Raw genomic sequence first — 22,409 nt, 5'->3', positions numbered from 1 at the left:
GCCGCAAAGTCCAATTACATGGGCCATATATAACGTGTGATATAGTGATCATTTTGTAAAACCCTGGCCACAAGCCGTATAAAGCAACACAGATCAACAAGATCAGCACTTGTATGATGTGGCTTAGGCCACGGATCACAACCATTACTTTTAAGTGGTTTTGAGGTTTTCACTTTGATGACTTAGCATAGTCCCCACACTAGGATAGATCATTGATGTAAAATCCTGCTAAGACCCTTTAAGGACTGAGATTCTTTAGCAACTCCCTTGAAAACATTGGCGTCCTGTATTCCAGGGAAGCACTGAGCAGGCAGGGTTTGGTTGACGGTTTTTAATAGTTGTTCATACATCTGATATGTAGCAGGAAGAGGGTTTGGGGCCCTTTCCTTGCTCCTCCCCTGGGTGGCAAACTAAAAGGGACAAGAGTAGGGAAGGGCTGCAGGAGACGACCTGCCCCCCGTGTCTACATTATCTATAGTCTTCTCATCTCCGTTCTCTACAGAATGCAAAGCTTTGGTACCTGCACGCAGTTGGTGAGGACTCTCGTAGGCGAGCCCCCTGTATAATACTGACTCCCCTGCCTCAGGCACAGTCCTGCATCGTGATTCCTGAGAAAAGTAAAGTGACTTGACACCATGGCCCACGTCTTACCTTCACCCATCAAGAGAAGGGGAACGGTGACCTACCACCCTGACTGCAACAAGACCTCCTCACTCTCCTCCTTCACCATCCAAGGAGAGTAGAGTCTGTCCAGGTCATCGGCCATCCTCCCCCTCCTCCATGGTCTGTTCCTACCACCAGAAGCCATGTTTTTTATTTTAGACCCCACCTTCCACCATAGACGAGTCTGGAACTTGAGTTAAGTCATCAGCTCTCCTCAGGATAGAGATTTACAGATGTCACGTCTTCATGTAGAGAAACTAAACGCATCCTAGTAAGTAGGGAGGGCGGCACACAAGGGAGAGCAAGAAGAGGACGTTCGGCGGGGGTATGACACACGGCGGGAGTGTGGCAAAAGTCATCCCCGCGGGAACAGCAGCAGATCAGCACATAGTGTCCGCACGGCAACGGGAAAGATAATATGGGTATTGTAGATGCCACATGCTGGCACTGCTTAATGTCCACGTTCACTTGTCCACCTACTGCAAGCTCAAAGAGCAGTCACGTCAGACTCTGCCCGGGCTCGTTCAGCTGTAGGGCCGTACGCTTGCTTCCAAGACACGACCTCCAAGTGTTCAACCAAGAACAAGGCTCAGCCTCCGAGACTGTATGTGAACTGCAAATGGAATGAGAGAGTCACTAGAATCAGTTGTCATCATCTTCACCATCTCTGCTCGCGGTCAGCGAATGGTTCTTAAAAGGGTAGTTTACCAAAAATGTCTATCTTTCCAATCAACTGGTGCTAGAGATTTGTAATTTACTTCTAGTACTTCCAGCACTTATCAGCTGCTGTATGTCCTGCAGGAAGTGGTGTATTCTCTCCAGTCCGAGACAGCGCTCTCTGCTGCAACCTCTGTCCATGTCAGGAACTGTCCAGAGCAGGAGAGGTTTTCTGTGGGTTCTATTTGCTGCTGCTCTGGACAGTTCCTGACATGGACAGAGGTGGCAGCAGAGTGCACCACTTCCCACTGGACATACAGCAGCTGATAAGTACTGTAAGATTTTTTTTAATAGAGGTAAATTACAAATCTGGCACTTTGTCGCAATTTTTGTGAACTACCCCTTTAAGGAAAAACAATGACACAGCTGAGGATGCTACAGCCGAACCAGGGGCGTACAACCTGCAGCTCACCATCTATTGTGAAACTACAAGTCCCAGCAGGCTGTGAGATATAGTTTGATAACAGGTGGAGACCATCCTCTATAGGGGCCCACCTGGAATAGGGGTCTTACCGGATTCCGTGGCTGGCCTAAGCTTGTTCTCCTCATCCAGATGTATCTCTTTCAGTGCAAAGATGGAAGTAGCTAGTGGAGGGAAAATTGCAAAAGATAAGTACCTCATTGTAAGTGGCTTATCACCCACGGGCGAGTCAATCTCAATAATGAATGATTTGGTATTATGAGACTTGAGCGTAGTTGGGTGACACCTCCTATGGTAGACAAGGGGGGGAGGGGGGTTATAATACTCACTGTCCGGCAGCTTATGAACCCTTTCACCCAGTGCCTGGAAGTATAAGTGTTTCATGGCTTCCTCTGCGGAGATCCTCCTCCTTCCTTCCAGCTGTGGAAAAATGCAAACCAATCAATCTGAAGCACCAGGTATAGTGGTGGTCTGCAAACTGGTGGTAAACTACAACTCTCAGCATGCCCCGACTGCTGAGAACTGATCTGCATCACCAGCTATAGCGGTGGTCCGTGGTAAAACTACAACTCTCAGCATGCCCCGACTGCTGAGAACTGATCTGCATCACCAGCTATAGCGGTGGTCCGTAGTAAAACTACAACTCTCAGCATGCCCCGACTGCTGAGAACTGATCTGCATCACCAGCTATAGCAGTGGTCTGTAACCTAGTTGTGAAGCTACAACCACCAGCAGGCACTGAGAGCTGTAATACCAGCTATATTAAAGGAGTTGTTGACCAAATATTTTTTTTCTTTCAAATCAACTGGTTTCAGAAAGTTCTATAGATTTGTAATTTACTTCTATTATAAAAATCTCTAGTCTTCCAGTACTTATCAGCTGCTGGATGTCCTGCAGGAAGTGTTGTATTCTTTCCTGTATGAAACAATGCTCTCTGCTGTCTGACACAGTGCTCTCTGCTGCCACCTCTGTCCATGTCAGAAACTGTGCAGAGCAGGAGAGGTTTTCTATGGGGATTTGCTGCTGCTCTGAACAGTTCCTGACATGGACAGAGGTGGCAGCAGCGAGCGCTTTGTCAGACTGAAGAGAATACACTGCCTCGTGCAGGACATACTGCAGCTTGCAGCTGATAAGTACTGGAATACTTGAAATTTAGAAGTTAATTTGAAGGAAAAAAAACCTTCCCCTTTAATGGTCCGCAGCCTTTCTGTCATATAACTACATTTTCCAGCATGCACCCCGGCCCTGCTATAAGAAGCTCAGATATAGGTCCACACTTGCCTGAAGGAATTTGGAGAGAAGGTTGGCTCCGTCTGTATCCAGCCTATTAAAAACAAAGCAGTGAATTAGGGGCAGAGATGGGGGTGGGTTAGGGGTCAGGGTGTCACGAGTGCCCATACCTAGCGGCGTGCTTCTGGATAGGATCTGGATAATATTTGGGGTAGTTGTAGGATTTAAATTCTTCATTAGAAAGGATCCCGGGCCACGTCTCTTCAGTGGGTGTTCCTAAACGGAGGAATAAGACCAAGATTATCTGATAACATAGAATTATGTAACACAGCAGAACGTCATATGCTGTGACTAATAAAAACATCTGATAATCTGGAATCTACCAGGTCCTATTGATGCCGGATAAAAGCAACCGTAGCCTGACGAGGCATGTCAGTGTAGCCGCCATCTATGAGGATGTTGCGTGATCCCCTGTAGTTTCTGTATCAGACACCCTTTATAATTACCGAGTATCCGGAAAATAAAGTGCAGCTGTTCCTCCACAGTGGATCCTGGGAAAAGCGGTCGCCCTGTTACCATCTCGTAAAAGATGCAGCCGACGCCCCTGAAGGATGCGGAGGAGAAATCACACGGATAAGTTATCGCTCTCCTCATCACACATATCGCTCCCTCCACATTATCATACAGCACAGGATGATTCAGTGTTCAGTCCGCCTCTACCCTGATGGGGACGGCTGATAACAGGAAGCAATAGAGCATGCTAGGCTGCAGGGTCACCACCATTAGATCCCCTCCTGTTGCTCCATCTTAACTTTCATGGACATAACCTACAGCTTCATCTCCCTCCTCCCCATCTCTTATCTACTGCCCCCTGCTGTCTAGGTTACTTACCACATGTCGATCTGGGTGGAGTATTCCGTGGACCCCAGAAGAATATCTGGTGGTCGGTACCACAAAGTGACCACTTCATTGGAGTAGGTTTTTGTAGGGATAGACTTGGCGCGGGCCAGTCCTGCAATGACAACAGTTCATCACAATTACCTTCAACGCCTCATGTTCCAGGCAACATACAGAGGAGGGGACCACTGTACTTTCTGGCCTCACTTACCGAAGTCGGCGAGTTTAAGCTCCCCCTTCTCGTTAATCAGCAAGTTCTGCGGCTTAAGGTCTCTGTGGAGAACCTTACGTCGGTGACAGTACGAAAGTCCCCGAAGAAGCTGGAAAAGAAAAAGCTACAAAAAAAAGGACATAGTTACTTTAAAGGAAACTCCATCTCTGGCTAAAGAATACACCTACAGCTCCTATATATGTTTCCATGGTTACAGACTACAAAGGGACCTTGCGTAGTCTGACCACAAAGTGGTGTAGTCCTCTCTCTTGTGCAAAATATCAGCACAAATGGGTCTCAAACTACAATGCGAAAATGATCCATTGTGGGAGGAGCTTAGTTGGGTGCCCCACCCAATTGACATCTGTGTAGCTGGAAGTAATTAGCATACAGCAGACACTCATAGATGAACTCCTGTTGGTTGTTATGGGCTATAAGGTCACCTCTAATAAATGTAGCCAAGTCCTCACCTTGACGTTGTGAAGGTTTATTAAGTTCCCACAATCGTCCAGATACTGTTTTAGATCTTTGTCCTGATTGGAGGAAAGAAAACAATAATAGAAATCAGTGTACAATGCAAATTCTATCACTAAACTGCAGATGTTCATAGCTATTGATAAAAAATAAATTAAAAAAATACAACTTTGCAATTGGTCACGTCTAGGGATGGTCCGAACCTGCCGAGCGCTCGGGAGCAGATTCCCGCTGTCTGCCTGCTCCGTGGAGCGGGCGGATACAGCGGGAGTAACGCCTGGAAAACTGGGATACAGCCTATGGCTATGGCTGTATCCCAGTTTTCCAGGCGGTCCTCCCGTTGGATCCGACCGCTTTATGGAGCGGGCAGACAGCGGGAATCATTACTGAGGGTTCGGGTTCGTACAAACCCAAACCGAACTCTGTTCGGACCATCCCTAGTCACGTCACAAACCACTTTGTGTCTACAGCTCCTATACAGACTTGTGTCTCCATGGTTACAGACTACAAACAAATCCTGCGTAGTCAGAACCTGCAGCCATGTGTCCCTGTTCTTACTAATCTCATCAGGAAGAGAAAGCAGAGGACTGCAGGATGAAAATATACATTATGGAGACACAAAGGTCAGCATGGGAGCTGTGTTCACAAAACAGTAGATTTATTTTTGGGAAAGGACCGTACTTTGACAGCTAAGGCCAGGCTAACTCCGTGGCTTCGACACCAGCAGTCATGTTGTACAATATGTGTAACACCAGGCAGCTGCAGCTTGTACATGTGCAGCCGTAAAAAACTTCCTACTTGCTTAGAGTTGCAAGACCTGTTTTACACGACTCAAGTCATGTGACCCGCGAACACTTGGAACCACATCTTCATATAACTCTCTGCCAAGAACCTACACCGAGAATTCTTCCCAACTCACCAGATACTCGAAGACGAGAGTCAGGGTCCTCTCCGTGTGGATAATATCGTGCAGAGTAACAATATTTGCATGTTTCAAGTCCTTCAGAAGGGAAACTAAGAGGAGAGAGGATAGAAGATCAGTCACTGATCACTGCAGCTACTACCCTGCACATAAAAGTCAATGAGAGGTTGTCACAGTCACACCCCTTTTTGGTGGGATTAAGGAGAGTGATGCTCAGAGGCAGAATAAAAAGCTTCGGTCCAATACAAAAAAAATGTCTGGTGTCTTACATGACCACCTCAGACCGCTCTACACCCCATATGTCATGTCCACCATTAGAGTTTGACAGCTAAAATTCTTCTTCTTATTATTATTATTATTAAAATTATTCTGCCCCTTTAAGACAATTGCAGTTATCGACAGACATGTAGTTGGGTAGTAACTGACCACCCTGTTCAATAAGGTTCTCCTCTATTGGAGACAGTTACGCTAGGAAGCTTGGGTGGTGCAGTATCATGGACGCTTTACCTGCATGTCTCTGGATGTGTCCTTGGTACCTACCTTCCCGAATGGCTGTACAGGGTGCACCTTCCTCATGTTCCAGGCGAATCTCCTTAAGAGCCACCAGGTTCTCTGTCAGCTTACTCCGACCCTTGTAAACAGTAGCATAGGTACCCTGAGGTACAGGAATAGATGGGATGGGCAGTAGTTAGGGATGCGGCCTCTGGTGTATTTCCAGAATCAGAAAAACAAATCTACTGTATCAACAGGCCCCATGTTTAAGACTGCAGGAATTCCTGGCATTCGGACCCCCCCTTGATCTGACACATGCCCTATTTTATATTGTAACTCGGAATATCCCTTTAAGGAACCTTAATGGGGTATGACTGAATCTACTAGCTTGATCCTCAGTATGAGGCATCCCGCCTCATCCTCCATATTAATATTGACCCATTTCACCTCCTCATCCTCCATATCACTGCTGACCCATCCCACCTCCTCTTCCTCATCCCCCATATCACTGCTGACCCATCCCACCTCCTCATCCTCATCCTCCATATCACGGCTGACCCATCTCGCCTACTCATCCTCCATATCACTGCTGACCCATCTCGCCTCCTCATCCTCCATATCACTGCTGACCCATCTCGCCTCCTCATCCTCCATATCACTGCTGACCCATCCCTCTTCCTCATCCTCCATATCACTGCTGACCCATCTCGCCTCCTCATCCTCCATATCACTGCTGACCCTTCTCGCCTACTCATCCTCCATATCACTGCTGACCCATCCCTCTTCCTTATCCTCCATATCACTGCTGACCCATCTCACCTCCTTATCCTCCATATCACTGCTGACCCATCTCACCTCCTCATCCTCCATATCACTGCTGACCCATCCCTCTTCCTTATCCTCCATATCACTGCTGAACCATCCCTCTTCCTCATCCTCCATATCACTGCTGACCCATCCTGCCTCATCCTCCATATCACTGCTGACCCATCCCACCTCCTCATCCTCCATATCACTGCTAACACCTCCTGCCTCCTCATCCTCCATATCACTGCTGAACCATCCCTCTTCCTCATCCTCCATATCACTGCTGACCCATCCCACCTCCTCATCCTCCATATCACTGCTGACCCATCCCACCTCCTCATCCTCCATATCACTGCTAACACCTCCTGCCTCCTCATCCTCCATATCACTGCTGAACCATCCCTCTTCCTCATCCTCCATATCACTGCTGACCCATCCTGCCTCATCCTCTATATCACTGCTGACCCATCCTGCCTCATCCTCCATATCACTGCTGACCCATCCCACCTCCTCATCCTCCATATCACTGCTGACCCATCCCACCTCCTCATCCTCCATATCACTGCTAACACCTCCTGCCTCCTCATCCCCCATATCACTGCTGACCCATCCCACCTCCTCATCCTCCATATCACTGCTAACACCTCCTGCCTCCTCATCCCCCATATCACTGCTGACCCATCCCACCTCCTCATCCTCCATATCACTGCTAACACCTCCTGCCTCCTCATCCTCCATATCACTGCTGACCCATCTCGCCTCCTCATCCTCTATATCTCTGCTGAGTGCTGACCCATCCCACCTTATCCTCCATATTAATATTGACCCATCCCACCTCCTCATCCTCCATATCACTGCTGACCCATCTCGCCTCCTCATCCTCCATATCACTGCTGACCCATCTTGCCTCCTCATCCTCCATATCACTGCTGACCCATCTCGCCTCCTCATCCTCCATATCACTGCTAACACCTCCTGCCTCCTCATCCTCCATATCACTGCAGACCCATCTCACCTCCTCATCCTCCATATCACTGCTGACCCATCCTGCCTCATCCTCTATATCACTGCTGACCCATCCCACCTCCTCATCCTCTATATCTCTGCTGACCCATCCCACCTCCTCATCCTCTATATCTCTGCTGACCCTTCTCGCCTACTCATCCTCCATATCACTGCTAACACCTCCTTCCTCCTCATCCTCTATATCACTGCTAACACCTCCTGCCTCCTCATCCTCCATAACACTGATAACACCTCCTGCCTCCTCATCCTCAATATCACTGCAGACCCATCCTGCCTCATCCTCTATATCACTGCTAACACCTCCAGCCTCCTCATCCTCCATATAACTACTGACCCAGAATACTCACCTCTCCCAGTTTGTCTAACTTGACATAAGTTTCCAACTTTCCAAAACCAATCTCTGACTGCAAGAAAATATATTGAGAGATCCAAGAATCAGCAATGTGGGTTATAATTATTGGGGGTATACTTATTTGGGAAGGGGATTATACTGTATCTATTGGGGGGGGGGAGGTATTAGGCTCCAGGGTCACTCACCAGAGAAACTCTTCTCAGTCGCCTGCTTAAAGGTTTATCAAATGGGGGGCTACTCAGAGCCAGTTTCTCAAGGTAGCCCTCAGGAAGACGGATATCAGCCGGGAGGGACAAACGCTTATTTACATCCTGGGGGAGGAAGGACACACATAGACTTAAAGGAGGTTCAAGATCTTGAAAACAGAAAAGAATTATAACATTAAGGGTATTCTGAAAACATTTGGTGGTAACTTTTCCTTCAAGCTAATGCCTTGGCTCCCTTAAGATACCTAAGAACATTGCTCGGGGCTTGGAATTTATAAGCCAAGCCAGAAAACTTGGGGAAACGTAATAAAGAAGCTATACTTACCCTTCCTGTGCCCCTGCAGCTCCGTGCTACAGGCTTACCTGGCTCCAGTTCCTCCCAGGTTCCTGTGTTGTCACAATCCAGCCAAAAAGGGCCCGCTCAGCCAGTCAGTGACTGCAGTGGTGTCCCGCAGCGGTGTGCGTTCCTAAGCCCGGTTGTGATGTTGCACTACCAGGAGCTGGGGGCACAGGTAAGTATAGCTGCTTTTTCATGTTCCCCTCCTCCCTAACAGCACAGTTTTTTGGGGGGCTGGACTTCTCCTTTAAAGGAGTACAAGGGAAAGCTATCTCCAAAAGGTGTTACCATGGAGATACTTTAACATTTTCTTCTTCCCAGAGTTGCACGGGATGCTTGCATGACTATAAGTCTCTATGACGCTCCCCTCATGGAGTAACATTACCCCTTCGCTCCCATATGGACCCATGGGTGAGGAAGAGCAAGAACCCTGAAAGCGCTGCCTCCTTGTGGAGAGTTGTCTGGCTTGGCTTATGAAATCCCCAGTCATGTTTTGAGGCTTCTTAAAGGAGCACAAACATACTGTTGAAGGGAAATTTACCTACATTGAGGAGAAATCTGGGTGACAACCACTTTTGGAGGTGTCACCATGGCTGTGTTGGTTGCCAACTGACTAGACGTAAAAGGAGGACTCAAGGACGTTTACCTCGGTGGATATCTTCCGTGCAGCGTTGTTCCTCATCCTGACTCGGACTGGTGACTGGACTTCATCAGAAGAGCCGGACGCTTGGTCACTTTCCCCGTCAGAGCCCATTTTCAGGTCTTCATGTACAATCTCTAGACAAAGGGAGCAGCGAATTCAGCACATGACAACCGACAATCACACGTTTGGGGGGATATTGGGGGGCAACTAAAATACTATGCTTGAAAATGGAGTTTCCCTTTAAATCTGGTGCCACACCACCAAATCACTGGAGAGAGTCTGGGGTAGTGACAGTGTCCAAAAGAGCGTTCACAAAGCAAGAGGGTTCTGAGAGGATGAAAACAAAATGAATGTGAATGATGCAGTGTGGTATGATGGGGGAGATGCGGTGCCAGCGGATATCAGCAATGCCTGGTGCGATGGTGGCAACACTGCAGAGACTGGTGCAATAGTAACACTGCAGAGACTGGTGCAATGGTAACACTGCAGAGACTGGTGCAATAGTAACACTGCAGAGACTGGTGCAATAGTAACACTGCAGAGACTGGTGCAATGGTAACACTGCAGAGACTGGTGCAATGGTAACACTGCAGAGACTGGTGTAATAGTAACACTGCAGAGACTGGTGCAATGGTAACACTGCAGAGACTGGTGTAATAGTAACACTGCAGAGACTGGTGCAATGGTAACACTGCAGAGACTTGTGCAATAGTAACACTGCAGAGACTGGTGCAATGGTAACACTGCAGAGACTGGTGTAATAGTAACACTGCAGAGACTGGTGCAATGGTAACACTGCAGAGACTGGTGTAATAGTAACACTGCAGAGACTGGTGCAATGGTAACACTGCAGAGACTGGTGCAATAGTAACACTGCAGAGACTGGTGTAATAGTAACACTGCAGAGACTGGTGCAATGGTAACACTGCAGAGACTGGTGCAATAGTAACACTGCAGAGACTGTGGTGCAATAGTCACACTGCAGAGAGTGAAGTGAAATAGTAACACTGCAGACTAATATAGTAGCAACACTGCAGTGACTGTAGTGCAATAGTAACACTGCAGAGACTGGTGCAATAGTAATGCTGAAGAGACTGTGGTGCAATAAAAACACTGCAGAGACTGATGCCATAGCAACACCACAGAGACTGGTGCAATGGTAACACTGCAGAGACTGGTGCAATAGTAACACTGCAGAGACTGGTGCAATAGTAACACTGCAGAGACTGTGGTGCAATAGTAACACTGCAGAGACTGGTGCAATAGTAACACTGCAGAGACTGGGGTGCAATAGTAACACTGCAGAGACTGGGGTGCAATAGTAACACTGCAGAGACTGGGGTACAATAGTAACACTGCAGAGACTGGGGTGCAATAGTAACACTGCAGAGGCTGGTGCAATAGTAACACTGCAGAGACTGTAGTGCAATAGTAACACTGCAGAGACTGGTGCAATAGTAACACTGCAGAGACTGGTGCAATAATAACACTGCAGAGACTGGTTCAATAGTAACACTGCAGAGACTGGTGCAATGGTAACACTGCAGAGACTGGTGCAATAGTAACACTGCAGAGGCTGTGGTGCAATAGTAACACTGCAGAGACTGGTGCAATAGTAACACTGCAGAGACTGGTGCAATGGTAACACTGCAGAGACTGGTGCAATAGTAACACTGCAGAGACTGGTGCAATAGTAACACTGCAGAGACTGTGGTGCAATAGTAACACTGCAGAGACTGGTGCAATAGTAACACTGCAGAGACTGGGGTGCAATAGTAACACTGCAGAGGCTGTGGTGCAATAGTAACACTGCAGAGACTGGGGTGCAATAGTAACACTGCAGAGACTGGGGTGCAATAGTAACACTGCAGAGACTGGGGTACAATAGTAACACTGCAGAGACTGGGGTGCAATAGTAACACTGCAGAGGCTGGTGCAATAGTAACACTGCAGAGACTGTAGTGCAATAGTAACACTGCAGAGACTGGTGCAATAGTAACACTGCAGAGACTGGTGCAATAATAACACTGCAGAGACTGGTTCAATAGTAACACTGCAGAGACTGGTGCAATGGTAACACTGCAGAGACTGGTGCAATAGTAACACTGCAGAGGCTGTGGTGCAATAGTAACACTGCAGAGACTGTGGTGCAATAGTAACACTGCAGAGACTGTAGTGCAATAGTAACACTGCAGAGACTGGTGCAATAGTAACACTGCAGAGACTGTAGTGCAATAGTAACACTGCAGAGACTGGTGCAATAGTAACACTGCAGAGACTGGTTCAATAGTAACACTGCAGAGACTGGTGCAATAATAACACTGCAGAGACTGGTTCAATAGTAACACTGCAGAGACTGTGGTGCAATAGTAACACTGCAGAGACTGGTTCAATAGTAACACTGCAGAGACTGGTGCAATAGTAACACTGCAGAGACTGGTGCAATAGTAACACTGCAGAGACTGGTGCAATAGTAACACTGCAGAGACTGGGGTGCAATAGTAACACTGCAGAGAATGGGGTACAATAGTAACACTGCAGAGACTGGGGTGCAATAGTAACACTGCAGAGACTGGGGTACAATAGTAACACTGCAGAGACTGGGGTGCAATAGTAACACTGCAGAGGCTGTGGTGCAATAGTAACACTGCAGAGACTGTAGTGCAATAGTAACACTGCAGAGACTGGTGCAATAGTAACACTGCAGAGACTGGTGCAATAGTAACACTGCAGAGACTGGTGCAATAGTAATGCTGAAGAGACTGTGGTGTAATAGTCACACTGCAGAGACTGGTGCAATAGTAACACTGCAGAGACTGTGGTGTAATAGTAACACTGCAGAGACAGGTGCGATATTAACCATTGCAGAGACAGGTGCGATAATAACACTGCAAACAGTATATTCCAGGCCCTTAAAAAAGATTAATGCAAGTGACCCGGAGACACCATAGAAGGTTCTCATCCAGGTGGAGGGGGGGGGGGGGGGGGCGCTACTGTCAACCTTGGAAACTACTATAAAGATTACAGACTGGTCCAGAGTTCACGGGGGAGGAACCCAGGAACCTTTAGACTGTTAGTCAGTACGTCTGTACATATTCCAATATCAGTCATCGAGCAGCGACACCCGGCAGGATCAGCTGCTTCAGCTAGGAGCGACAAATCACAAGAGTGGATGTATTATGAGACAAGGTCCTCTCCCATGTGACCATGTGACCTCACTAGATACTAGGAGCTATTTGATGAGACCATCACATGACAGCTGCATTAGCTGTCCTGGTCCATAGGGGGCAGGGTGGTCACTACTGACTCTGCTGTATAAGCCAGGGATGGGGAACCTGGCTTAAACAGGCATGATGGGAATTGTAGTTTTGCAACAGCTGGAGGGCTGCAGGTTCCCCATCGTTGTTAAGCAATCAGTTCTGCAAATCTATTGGATAATAAGCAGTGGCCCTGTAACAAACCCTCTGCTGTGTGAAAGAAGGGAAAGGTGAGGACTGGTTTCATACTACCTCATTTTCCCTGCCCGGATAGGGTACGTGCACACTACGGAATGGCGACGGATAACCCGCTGCGCATTCCACAGCTCACACCCGCATGCGGACTGTGGCAGGCACGCGCATCTCCGCCCGTGTCATAGACTCCATTCTATACACAGGCGGATTCCGTCGTCCGTCCAAAGAATGAACCTGTTCATTCTTTGGACGGATGACGGAATCTGCCCGTGCAACTTGTTCATTCTTTGGACGGATGACGGAATCCGCCCGTGCAACCTGTTCATTCTTTGGACGGATGACGGAATCCGCCCGTGCAACCTGTTCATTCTTTGGACGGATGACGGAATCCGCCCGTGCAACCTGTTCATTCTTTGGACGGATGACGGAATCCGCCCGTGCAACCTGTTCATTCTTTGGACGGATGACGGAATCCGCCCGTGCAACCTGTTCATTCTTTGGACGGATGACGGAATCCGCCCATGCATAGAATGGAGTCTATGACATGGCGGCGGAGACGTGCCCGCGCACCACAGTCCGGGGCGGGTGCAAGCTGCGGAATGCGCGACCAGTTATCTATGCACTTAACCATACACTGTAACAAAGCTAGATCTGCACTAAAGTGTTTGGCTCACAGAGGATTGTTAGGAGAAGTTACAGACCTGCGGAGGATCTGGATGTAATAGAAGCATGTTTCAGTTAACTGACAGCAAGCAGAGGTATAGAGAACAGTGAGGATTGTTTTGGATCACACACCACGGTGTGCACAAGCAAACACTGACACATGACCTGGAGGTGTGCACTCACAGAGCCAGGGGTGGCGGTTTTGCACGCTCGGCCTGCAGGTGCACACACACGTACCTAGTCGGCTGCTCCGGTTCAGGTAAGAGCTGAGGCTCCGGCAGACGGCACTGTGCGGCCGGGGGATGGGCGGCTTTTGGAAGGAGCTGGCGGTGTAGTGGTGCAGGAAGGATTGCATGCTGTGGGACGAAAGGCTTCTCCCATTTCGGACGATGGGCTCTGAGGGGGAGGGGAGGGGGGTCAGGACAATAGGTAGGGTGGAAGGCAGGGCAAGAATGGGGGCAGAATGGGCAGAGATCCAGAGTAAGAACCACAGGAAGAAGGGGGAAGGAGACAGGAAACACGGAAAACCAATAAGGAAGCACAGATGATGGTAAGGAAGCCATGGCAAAAATCACAGAGAGAACGAGAAAGATGGAGGGAAAAGAGGATGGACAAATTCAGAGGGGAGAAGGTGCCAGAGAAGAAGGGAAAAGACAGCAAGGGAAGAATAAATTAACGTAAAAAGAAAATAAATCATACAGATCAACAAAAAGGAACAAAAATTAAAAAAAAAAATAAGCCGAAAATAAATTTCCCTGATTTCAACCCAAAAATCAGCAGCATGCAAAGCGGGCACTCACCAGTGAGACTTCCAGTCCGAAACGGGTGAGATCTACCTCCTCAGTGCCACAGACCCTCACCTACCCGGCGCCAGTGTCACCACTTGGCAAGATACACATTATTACTTCCTATATGCCCCCTTTGGCCGGGGGATACCGACAGAGACCAACCCAAGGGCAAGATACCTGGAGGACATCATGAACAATTTGCCCCGCTCCAACATTAGCCCTTAGTCCAAAAACTACCTCTGCCAACAATGGAGATCCGGGAATTCCTGGACTATCGGGACCTTTAGTTGCATGGACTAAACCAGGCCTACAACTGTCCCAAAATTGTTTTCCATGTGTGTTTCTTTATGCATGGCTGTGGTGGGGTTCCCCCTAAGTATGACAGATGAATCTACCCTTTTATATTAGGGGACAACATGGGGGACAGCAGGGGACAAGGGGGACAACAGTTAGCCAACACCCCGGTTACACATCACTCCTGGTTTTTAGCAAAAATGCAGACCTTTTAGCCAAGAAATGGTGGACATACAGAGATAGAAGAACATAGTTGGCACCACCACACACTCACCTGGGTACTGCCACCCACTAGTTCCATCCTTTCCTCCATAGCCCTGCTGGTGGTACTTACCATTATCACTGCTGCCATTGTCTTCCATGGTGATCTGCTCTGAGTGGTCTCCAGGGCTTTTTTCCGCTGTCCTCCCACCCCGGAGGGTCATGGAGAGCTGCCTCTTGATTTTCTTCATCCGGTCCATGGCTGCCAGCTGAAAGTGTAGAATAATGGTTACTCACCAGGCTGGAGGCATAGGGACTCTAAACTGTGTGGTCCTTCAAGTCATGTTGGTGTTCACAAGCTTGGAGATGCCTCCTACCAGACATTTTGGGGCCATAATCTAGCCTTATATTTAAAGTTAACAAGAACAAGCCCAATGGCCAGGCTGCACTACTACTGGAAGGAAGGTTACGTATAACATCAATCTTAGTAACAGGAAGGGCCACAAGATGCTATATGACTGTGTCACTTCAACGTATGTCCAGTGCCGTCCTTTAAACAAACTCATTAAAGGAGTTCTACACCATGGCTGCTTCTTTCTTTACATCTAAGGTAGACAACTAGTCCCATTTGGATGTGGCCATCACGGCCACGGCCATAATATTTATTGTAACAATACAGACCCGTCGTTATACCCTTAACTAAGGTATGGAAGTATCGGTACAGGACATAACCAACGAAGACAGGAATATTGATATGGTAGACTCTTTACAAGACCAACAACCTCAAGAACGGTGAATGTTCTACCACGTTTCTGCCTTCTAACCAATAATAACCATAGACATCCTAAATCCTTAGTATGATGTCTATCAGTGGCGAGGGTCGAAGGACCAAAGTCACCTAGATTACCACTCCATCTGCAAGTCTGCTAATAGTCTCGCCTCCATTACTCTTGCAGGGATTGGTTACTGAGAAGATGTTTGGTATTGGGTCAGGACTACACAAATACTTGGGACCGATTGGATTAACCTTTTTGTAGCCAAGCATGTTGAGAGCTATTCCCACAAGCAACCTTAACTCCACTCATAGAGGTGAACACGGATAATGATGCCTCCGCTGTTGTCTCCATGACTTGGTGTACTTGACTCAATCTTGACACTAGTCATTCTACTCTTACTTTTCTCCATGGATACGTCTGACAGTCACTCGAGGGGAGGAGTCGCTGTCTGCACCTTATGTTCAGATAAAAAATATCCACCTAGATCTGCGAGCGCGGCTCCTAAAGCCATATGTTCTGCCGCAATGAGAACTGGATTTCTATGCATTTTTAATGAATCACAGTATACAGACGACAAGCGCCATAAAATCATTGCGGAGGATCAGCAGGCTGTATACCGCCATAGAGAAGGATGGACAGCGGTCATATGGAAATAGGGTTATTAGGGGATAGTAGGGATATGACGAGTACCTTCTCCTTCTCCTCTGCTTGTGCTTGGACGCAGTGACTAGTGTGAACAAGCACCCATTAGCTAGAGCGGCACTCGCTTACTGAGCCTATTAAATGGATCGAGGGCTATATATATTATATATATACATACACACACTGTTAGTGAAGTCTGTGCACCCCTTGCCATGCTCCCCATGTCTCTAGCTTCTGCATGATCCCCACAGCCACCGCTTGCACTTCTGAGCCGGTCTGTGAAGTGACAGGCCGCCAAGCCAATCACTGGTTGAGACAGGACCACGCTGCAGCCAGTGATGTCACTTCACAGACCGGCTCAGAAGTGTGAGCAGCGGCTGCGGGTAGCGGGCAGTGTGGAGAGGTGAGAATAAAGTTTATAAATAAAGTTTATTATCTTCTTTTCACACCCCTCAGCCGCCGGCCAGGCATCGCTATTACACGTAGTGATGTGCGGCAAGCTTAAAAAGAATCATCGACTGATTGTGTTATTTTATAGCTGATTGTTGTCTTTATTACAAAGAGCGATAATCTGCCGAATCGGCCTTATTCAGTTGATTATCTCTCTGTGTAATTGGGTCCTAACAGTAGTCGTAAGCTTGTGAATGTGACTGTGACCTTTGACTTGTAACACAGTAATGTGTTTGCTCGTGGACGTAGTGACTGTGACCGGTTACATAGTAATCTGCCTGTACACTGACACAGTGACTGTGACTGGTAACGTGTACCATAGTAATCTGCCTGTACATAGGCGCAGTGACTGTGACCAATAACATAGTAATCTGCCTGTACACAGGCGTAGTGACTGTGACCGGTTACATAGTAATCTGCCTGTACACAGACACAGTGACTGTGACCGGTAACATAGTAATCTGCCTGTACACAGGTGCAGTGACTGTGACCAATAATTTAGTAATCTGCCTGTACATAGGCACAGTGACCGGTAACATAGTAATCTGCCTGTACACAGACGCAGTGACTGTGACCAATAACATACTAATCTGCCTGTACACAGACACAGTGACTGTGACCGGTAACATAGTAATCTGCCTGTACACAGGTGCAGTGACTGTAACTAATAACATAGTAATCTGCCTGTACACAGGCGCAATGACTGTAACCAATAACATAGTAATCTACCTGTACACAGGTGCAGTGACTGAAACTAATAACATAGTAATCTATCTGTACACAGGCGCAGTGACTGTGACCGGTAACATAGTAATCTGCCTGTACACAGGCACAGTGACCGGTAACATAGTAATCTGCCTGTACACAGGCGCAGTGACTGTGACCAATAACATAGTAATCTGCCTGTACACAGACACAGCGACTGTGACCAATAACATAGTAATCTGCCTGTACACAAACGCAGAGACTGTGACCAATAATTTAGTAATCTGCCTGTACACAGGTGCAGTGACTGTAACTAATAACATAGTAATCTACCTGTACACAGACACAGCGACTGTGACCGGTAACATAGTAATCTACCTGTACACAGGCGCAGTGACTGTGACCAATAACATAGTAATCTGCCTGTACACAGACACAGCGACTGTGACCGGTAACATAGTAATCTGCCTGTACACAGGTGCAATGACTGTGACCAATAATTTAGTAATCTGCCTGTAGACAGGCGCAGTGACTGTAACTAATAACATAGTAATCTGCCTGTACACAAGTGCAGTGACTGTAACTAATAACATAGTAATCTGCCTGTACAGACACAGCGACTGTGACCAGTAACATAGTAATCTGCCTGTACACAGGTGCAATGACTGTGACCAATAATTTAGTAATCTGCCTGTAGACAGGCGCAGTGACTGTAACTAATAACATAGTAATCTGCCTGTACACAGGTGCAGTGACTGTAACTAATAACATAGTAATCTGCCTGTACACAGGCGCAGTGACTGTGACCAATAACATAGTAATCTGCCTGTACACAGACACACCGACTGTGACCGGTAACATAGTAATCTGCCTGTACACAGGCGCAGTGACTGTGACCGGTAACATAGTAATCTGCCTGTACACAGACACACCGACTGTGACCGGTAACATAGTAATCTGCCTGTACACAGGCGCAGTGACTGTGACCGGTAACATAGTAATCTGTCAGTACACAGGTTCAGAGACTCTGACTGGTAACGTGTAACATAGTAATCTGCTTGTACACAGGCGCAGTGACTGTGACCGATACCATATACTATAATAATCTGCCTGTAAACAGGTGCAGTGACTGTGACCGGTAACATAGTATTCTGCCTGTACACAGGCGCAGTGACCGGTAACATAGTAATCTGCCTGTACACAGGCACAGTGTCCGGTAACATAGTATTCTGCCTGTACACAGGCGCAGTGACCGGTAACATAGTAATCTGCCTGTACACAGGCACAGTGTCCGGTAACATAGTATTCTGCCTGTACACAGGCGCAGTGACTGTGTCCGGTAACATAGTAATCTGCCTGTACACAGGCGCAGTGACCGGTAACATAGTAATCTGCCTGTACACAGGCGCAGTGACTGTGACCGGTAACATAGTAATCTGCCTGTACACAGGCGCAGTGACCGGTAACATAGTATTCTACCTGTACACAGGCGCAGTGACTGTGACCGGTAACATAGTATTCTGCCTGTACACAGGCGCAGTGACTGTGACCGGTAACAAAGTAATCTGCCTGTACACAGGCGCAGTGACCGGTAACATAGTAATCTGCCTGTACACAGGCGCAGTGACTGTGACCGGTAACATAGTATTCTGCCTGTACACAGGTGCAGTGACCGGTAACATAGTAATCTGCCTGTACACAGGCGCAGTGACCGGTAACATAGTAATCTGCCTGTACACAGACGCAGTGACTGTGACCAATAACATAGTAATCTGCCTGTACACAGGCGCAATGACTGTAACCAATAACATAGTAATCTACCTGTACACAGGTGCAGTGACTGAAACTAATAACATAGTAATCTATCTGTACACAGGCGCAGTGACTGTGACCGGTAACATAGTAATCTGCCTGTACACAGGCACAGTGACCGGTAACATAGTAATCTGCCTGTACACAGGCGCAGTGACTGTGACCAATAACATAGTAATCTGCCTGTACACAGACACAGCGACTGTGACCAATAACATAGTAATCTGCCTGTACACAAACGCAGAGACTGTGACCAATAATTTAGTAATCTGCCTGTACACAGGTGCAGTGACTGTAACTAATAACATAGTAATCTACCTGTACACAGACACAGCGACTGTGACCGGTAACATAGTAATCTACCTGTACACAGGCGCAGTGACTGTGACCAATAACATAGTAATCTGCCTGTACACAGACACAGCGACTGTGACCGGTAACATAGTAATCTGCCTGTACACAGGTGCAATGACTGTGACCAATAATTTAGTAATCTGCCTGTAGACAGGCGCAGTGACTGTAACTAATAACATAGTAATCTGCCTGTACACAAGTGCAGTGACTGTAACTAATAACATAGTAATCTGCCTGTACAGACACAGCGACTGTGACCAGTAACATAGTAATCTGCCTGTACACAGGTGCAATGACTGTGACCAATAATTTAGTAATCTGCCTGTAGACAGGCGCAGTGACTGTAACTAATAACATAGTAATCTGCCTGTACACAGGTGCAGTGACTGTAACTAATAACATAGTAATCTGCCTGTACACAGGCGCAGTGACTGTGACCAATAACATAGTAATCTGCCTGTACACAGACACACCGACTGTGACCGGTAACATAGTAATCTGCCTGTACACAGGCGCAGTGACTGTGACCGGTAACATAGTAATCTGCCTGTACACAGACACACCGACTGTGACCGGTAACATAGTAATCTGCCTGTACACAGGCGCAGTGACTGTGACCGGTAACATAGTAATCTGTCAGTACACAGGTTCAGAGACTCTGACTGGTAACGTGTAACATAGTAATCTGCTTGTACACAGGCGCAGTGACTGTGACCGATACCATATACTATAATAATCTGCCTGTAAACAGGTGCAGTGACTGTGACCGGTAACATAGTATTCTGCCTGTACACAGGCGCAGTGACCGGTAACATAGTAATCTGCCTGTACACAGGCACAGTGTCCGGTAACATAGTATTCTGCCTGTACACAGGCGCAGTGACCGGTAACATAGTAATCTGCCTGTACACAGGCACAGTGTCCGGTAACATAGTATTCTGCCTGTACACAGGCGCAGTGACTGTGTCCGGTAACATAGTAATCTGCCTGTACACAGGCGCAGTGACCGGTAACATAGTAATCTGCCTGTACACAGGCGCAGTGACTGTGACCGGTAACATAGTAATCTGCCTGTACACAGGCGCAGTGACCGGTAACATAGTATTCTACCTGTACACAGGCGCAGTGACTGTGACCGGTAACATAGTATTCTGCCTGTACACAGGCGCAGTGACTGTGACCGGTAACAAAGTAATCTGCCTGTACACAGGCGCAGTGACCGGTAACATAGTAATCTGCCTGTACACAGGCGCAGTGACTGTGACCGGTAACATAGTATTCTGCCTGTACACAGGTGCAGTGACCGGTAACATAGTAATCTGCCTGTACACAGGCGCAGTGACCGGTAACATAGTATTCTGCCTGTACACAGGCGCAGTGACCGGTAACATAGTAATCTGCCTGTACACAGGCGCAGTGACTGTGACCGGTAACATAGTATTCTGCCTGTACACAGGCGCAGTGACCGGTAACATAGTATTCTGCCTGTACACAGGCGCAGTGACCGGTAACATAGTAATCTGCCTGTACACAGGCGCAGTGACCGGTAACATAGTATTCTGCCTGTACACAGGCGCAGTGACCGGTAACATAGTATTCTACCTGTACACAGGCGCAGTGACTGTGACCGGTAACATAGTATTCTGCCTGTACACAGACGCAGTGACCGGTAACATAGTATTCTACCTGTACACAGGCGCAGTCACTGTGACCGGACGTCTTCCTACAGTCCGCACACCTCTGAAGCAGTGTCTGTACCCACACATTCATGAACACATTGGAGAACAAGTCATTCTATAACAATTGTATGAGATGTAACGCTCTCGCAGCAGCCACCAGCATCTACGGGACATCCTGATGAAGTGCCGGCATCAGGAACGTCCCACCATGACAGCTCCTCTTCTTCACCCAGCTAGCAAATCAGATAGCAAGTAGCATCACTACATCCTCTCGGCTATTCCTATCATAGTCACATGCCAAAACCTATAGCAAGCACAGAGATAGCCAACAGCGGTCGCTGGGTCTTAATTTAACCCTGTCCTCCCCGTGCATCTGTCATCACCCTCCTATTCAGACTCAGCCCCTGTAACCGAATCCTTCCCACTGCTATTCCTATGCATCCAGCACAGTTCAGCTTTAGGTCTCTGCTATTCCTGTATCCACCTCACACGTCTACAACATCCTAATCCTGAGCTCTCCTGCAATTCTTCCCCCACAATGCATTGCTCTTGTTGTTTGCAAGAAGGGAATGGCTGCAGCCCAGCTTCTGACCCACCCCGGCCTGGTGCATGCAGCATGAGGGGCCCCTGCTCACCCTGTGTCTGGAGGGCAGAGAGTCAGTGACATGAAGCAGCGAGTCAATGACATAGAGCAGGCCTGGCCAGGTCCCTGTAATCCTCAGCCATTGTTCCTGTGCAGTCCTCCCCCTCCTGCTGCCTCCTCCATCCTCTCCTCCTTTAGTCCCTCTCTCTCCTCCTCTTCCTGTGCCCCCTCCTCATGCTATATCCAGAGCCACCCACTGACACACCATGACCAGCCTAATGCAATGTGACAAGCCGGGGGCGAGGAAAAGAGAAGCCACCAATGCAATGGAGTGCAAACAATGCGATCATGTGGAGACCATGTAACCAGCCGTATACATTCTTCCAACATGAATACAATGCAATGAAGTGTATACAATGTAATCATATGGCAAGCCTCTACTGCTGTATACCATGTATCAAGCCTCCACCTAGTGTAATAACCCTGTATATATAATATATAACAAGCCTCCACCTAGTGTAATACTCCTATATATAATATATAACAAGCCTCCACCTAGTGTAATAACCCTGTATATATAATATTTAACAGGCCTTCATCTAGTGTAATAAT

The 22,409-nt window shown here is 47.7% G+C and overlaps 1 protein-coding gene across 2 annotated transcripts; it reads right to left on the bottom strand.

Annotated features, from left to right (window-relative positions):
- Positions 1-316: 316 nt before the first annotated feature.
- CDK16 (cyclin dependent kinase 16) lies at positions 317-21,934 on the bottom strand. 2 transcript variants are annotated; one of them, XM_069942833.1, is made up of 17 exons: positions 21,850-21,934; positions 14,930-15,065; positions 13,751-13,909; positions 9,402-9,532; positions 8,398-8,523; positions 8,208-8,264; positions 6,076-6,190; positions 5,533-5,627; positions 4,610-4,672; positions 4,140-4,263; positions 3,923-4,043; positions 3,538-3,635; positions 3,202-3,307; positions 3,083-3,125; positions 2,131-2,221; positions 1,894-1,965; positions 317-1,276 (listed from the first exon to the last, which is right to left on the bottom strand). In XM_069942833.1, exons 2-17 carry the CDS (start codon positions 15,054-15,056, stop codon positions 1,236-1,238), a joined length of 1,569 nt encoding a protein of 522 aa, XP_069798934.1. In that variant the 5' UTR covers positions 15,057-15,065; positions 21,850-21,934; the 3' UTR covers positions 317-1,235. The 2 variants fall into 2 exon arrangements, with proteins under 2 accessions (XP_069798934.1, XP_069798935.1); XM_069942834.1 differs by lacking the exon at positions 13,751-13,909.
- Between the last annotated feature and the right edge of the window lie 475 nt (positions 21,935-22,409).

This window comes from Dendropsophus ebraccatus, chromosome 10, assembly GCF_027789765.1.
Source record: "Dendropsophus ebraccatus isolate aDenEbr1 chromosome 10, aDenEbr1.pat, whole genome shotgun sequence".
Lineage (NCBI taxonomy): Eukaryota > Metazoa > Chordata > Amphibia > Anura > Hylidae > Dendropsophus > Dendropsophus ebraccatus.
The sequence above is the reverse complement of the archived record's forward strand: the minus strand, read 5'-3'. Positions and strand labels throughout refer to the sequence as shown.

What these genes read in the sequence shown, in the direction of transcription:
- CDK16 (XM_069942833.1), bottom strand. Translation starts at nt 15,056, where the DNA reads ATGGACCGGATGAAGAAAATCAAGAGGCAGCTCTCCATGACCCTCCGG. An exon ending in CACGGAAGATATCCACCGAG is followed by an intron (nt 8,524 to 9,401) that starts GTAAACGTCCTT and finishes TTCCTCCCCCAG; the next exon opens with GATGTAAATAAGCGTTTGTC. An exon ending in ATCCAGAAGCACGCCGCTAG is followed by an intron (nt 3,126 to 3,201) that starts GTATGGGCACTC and finishes TGTTTTTAATAG; the next exon opens with GCTGGATACAGACGGAGCCA.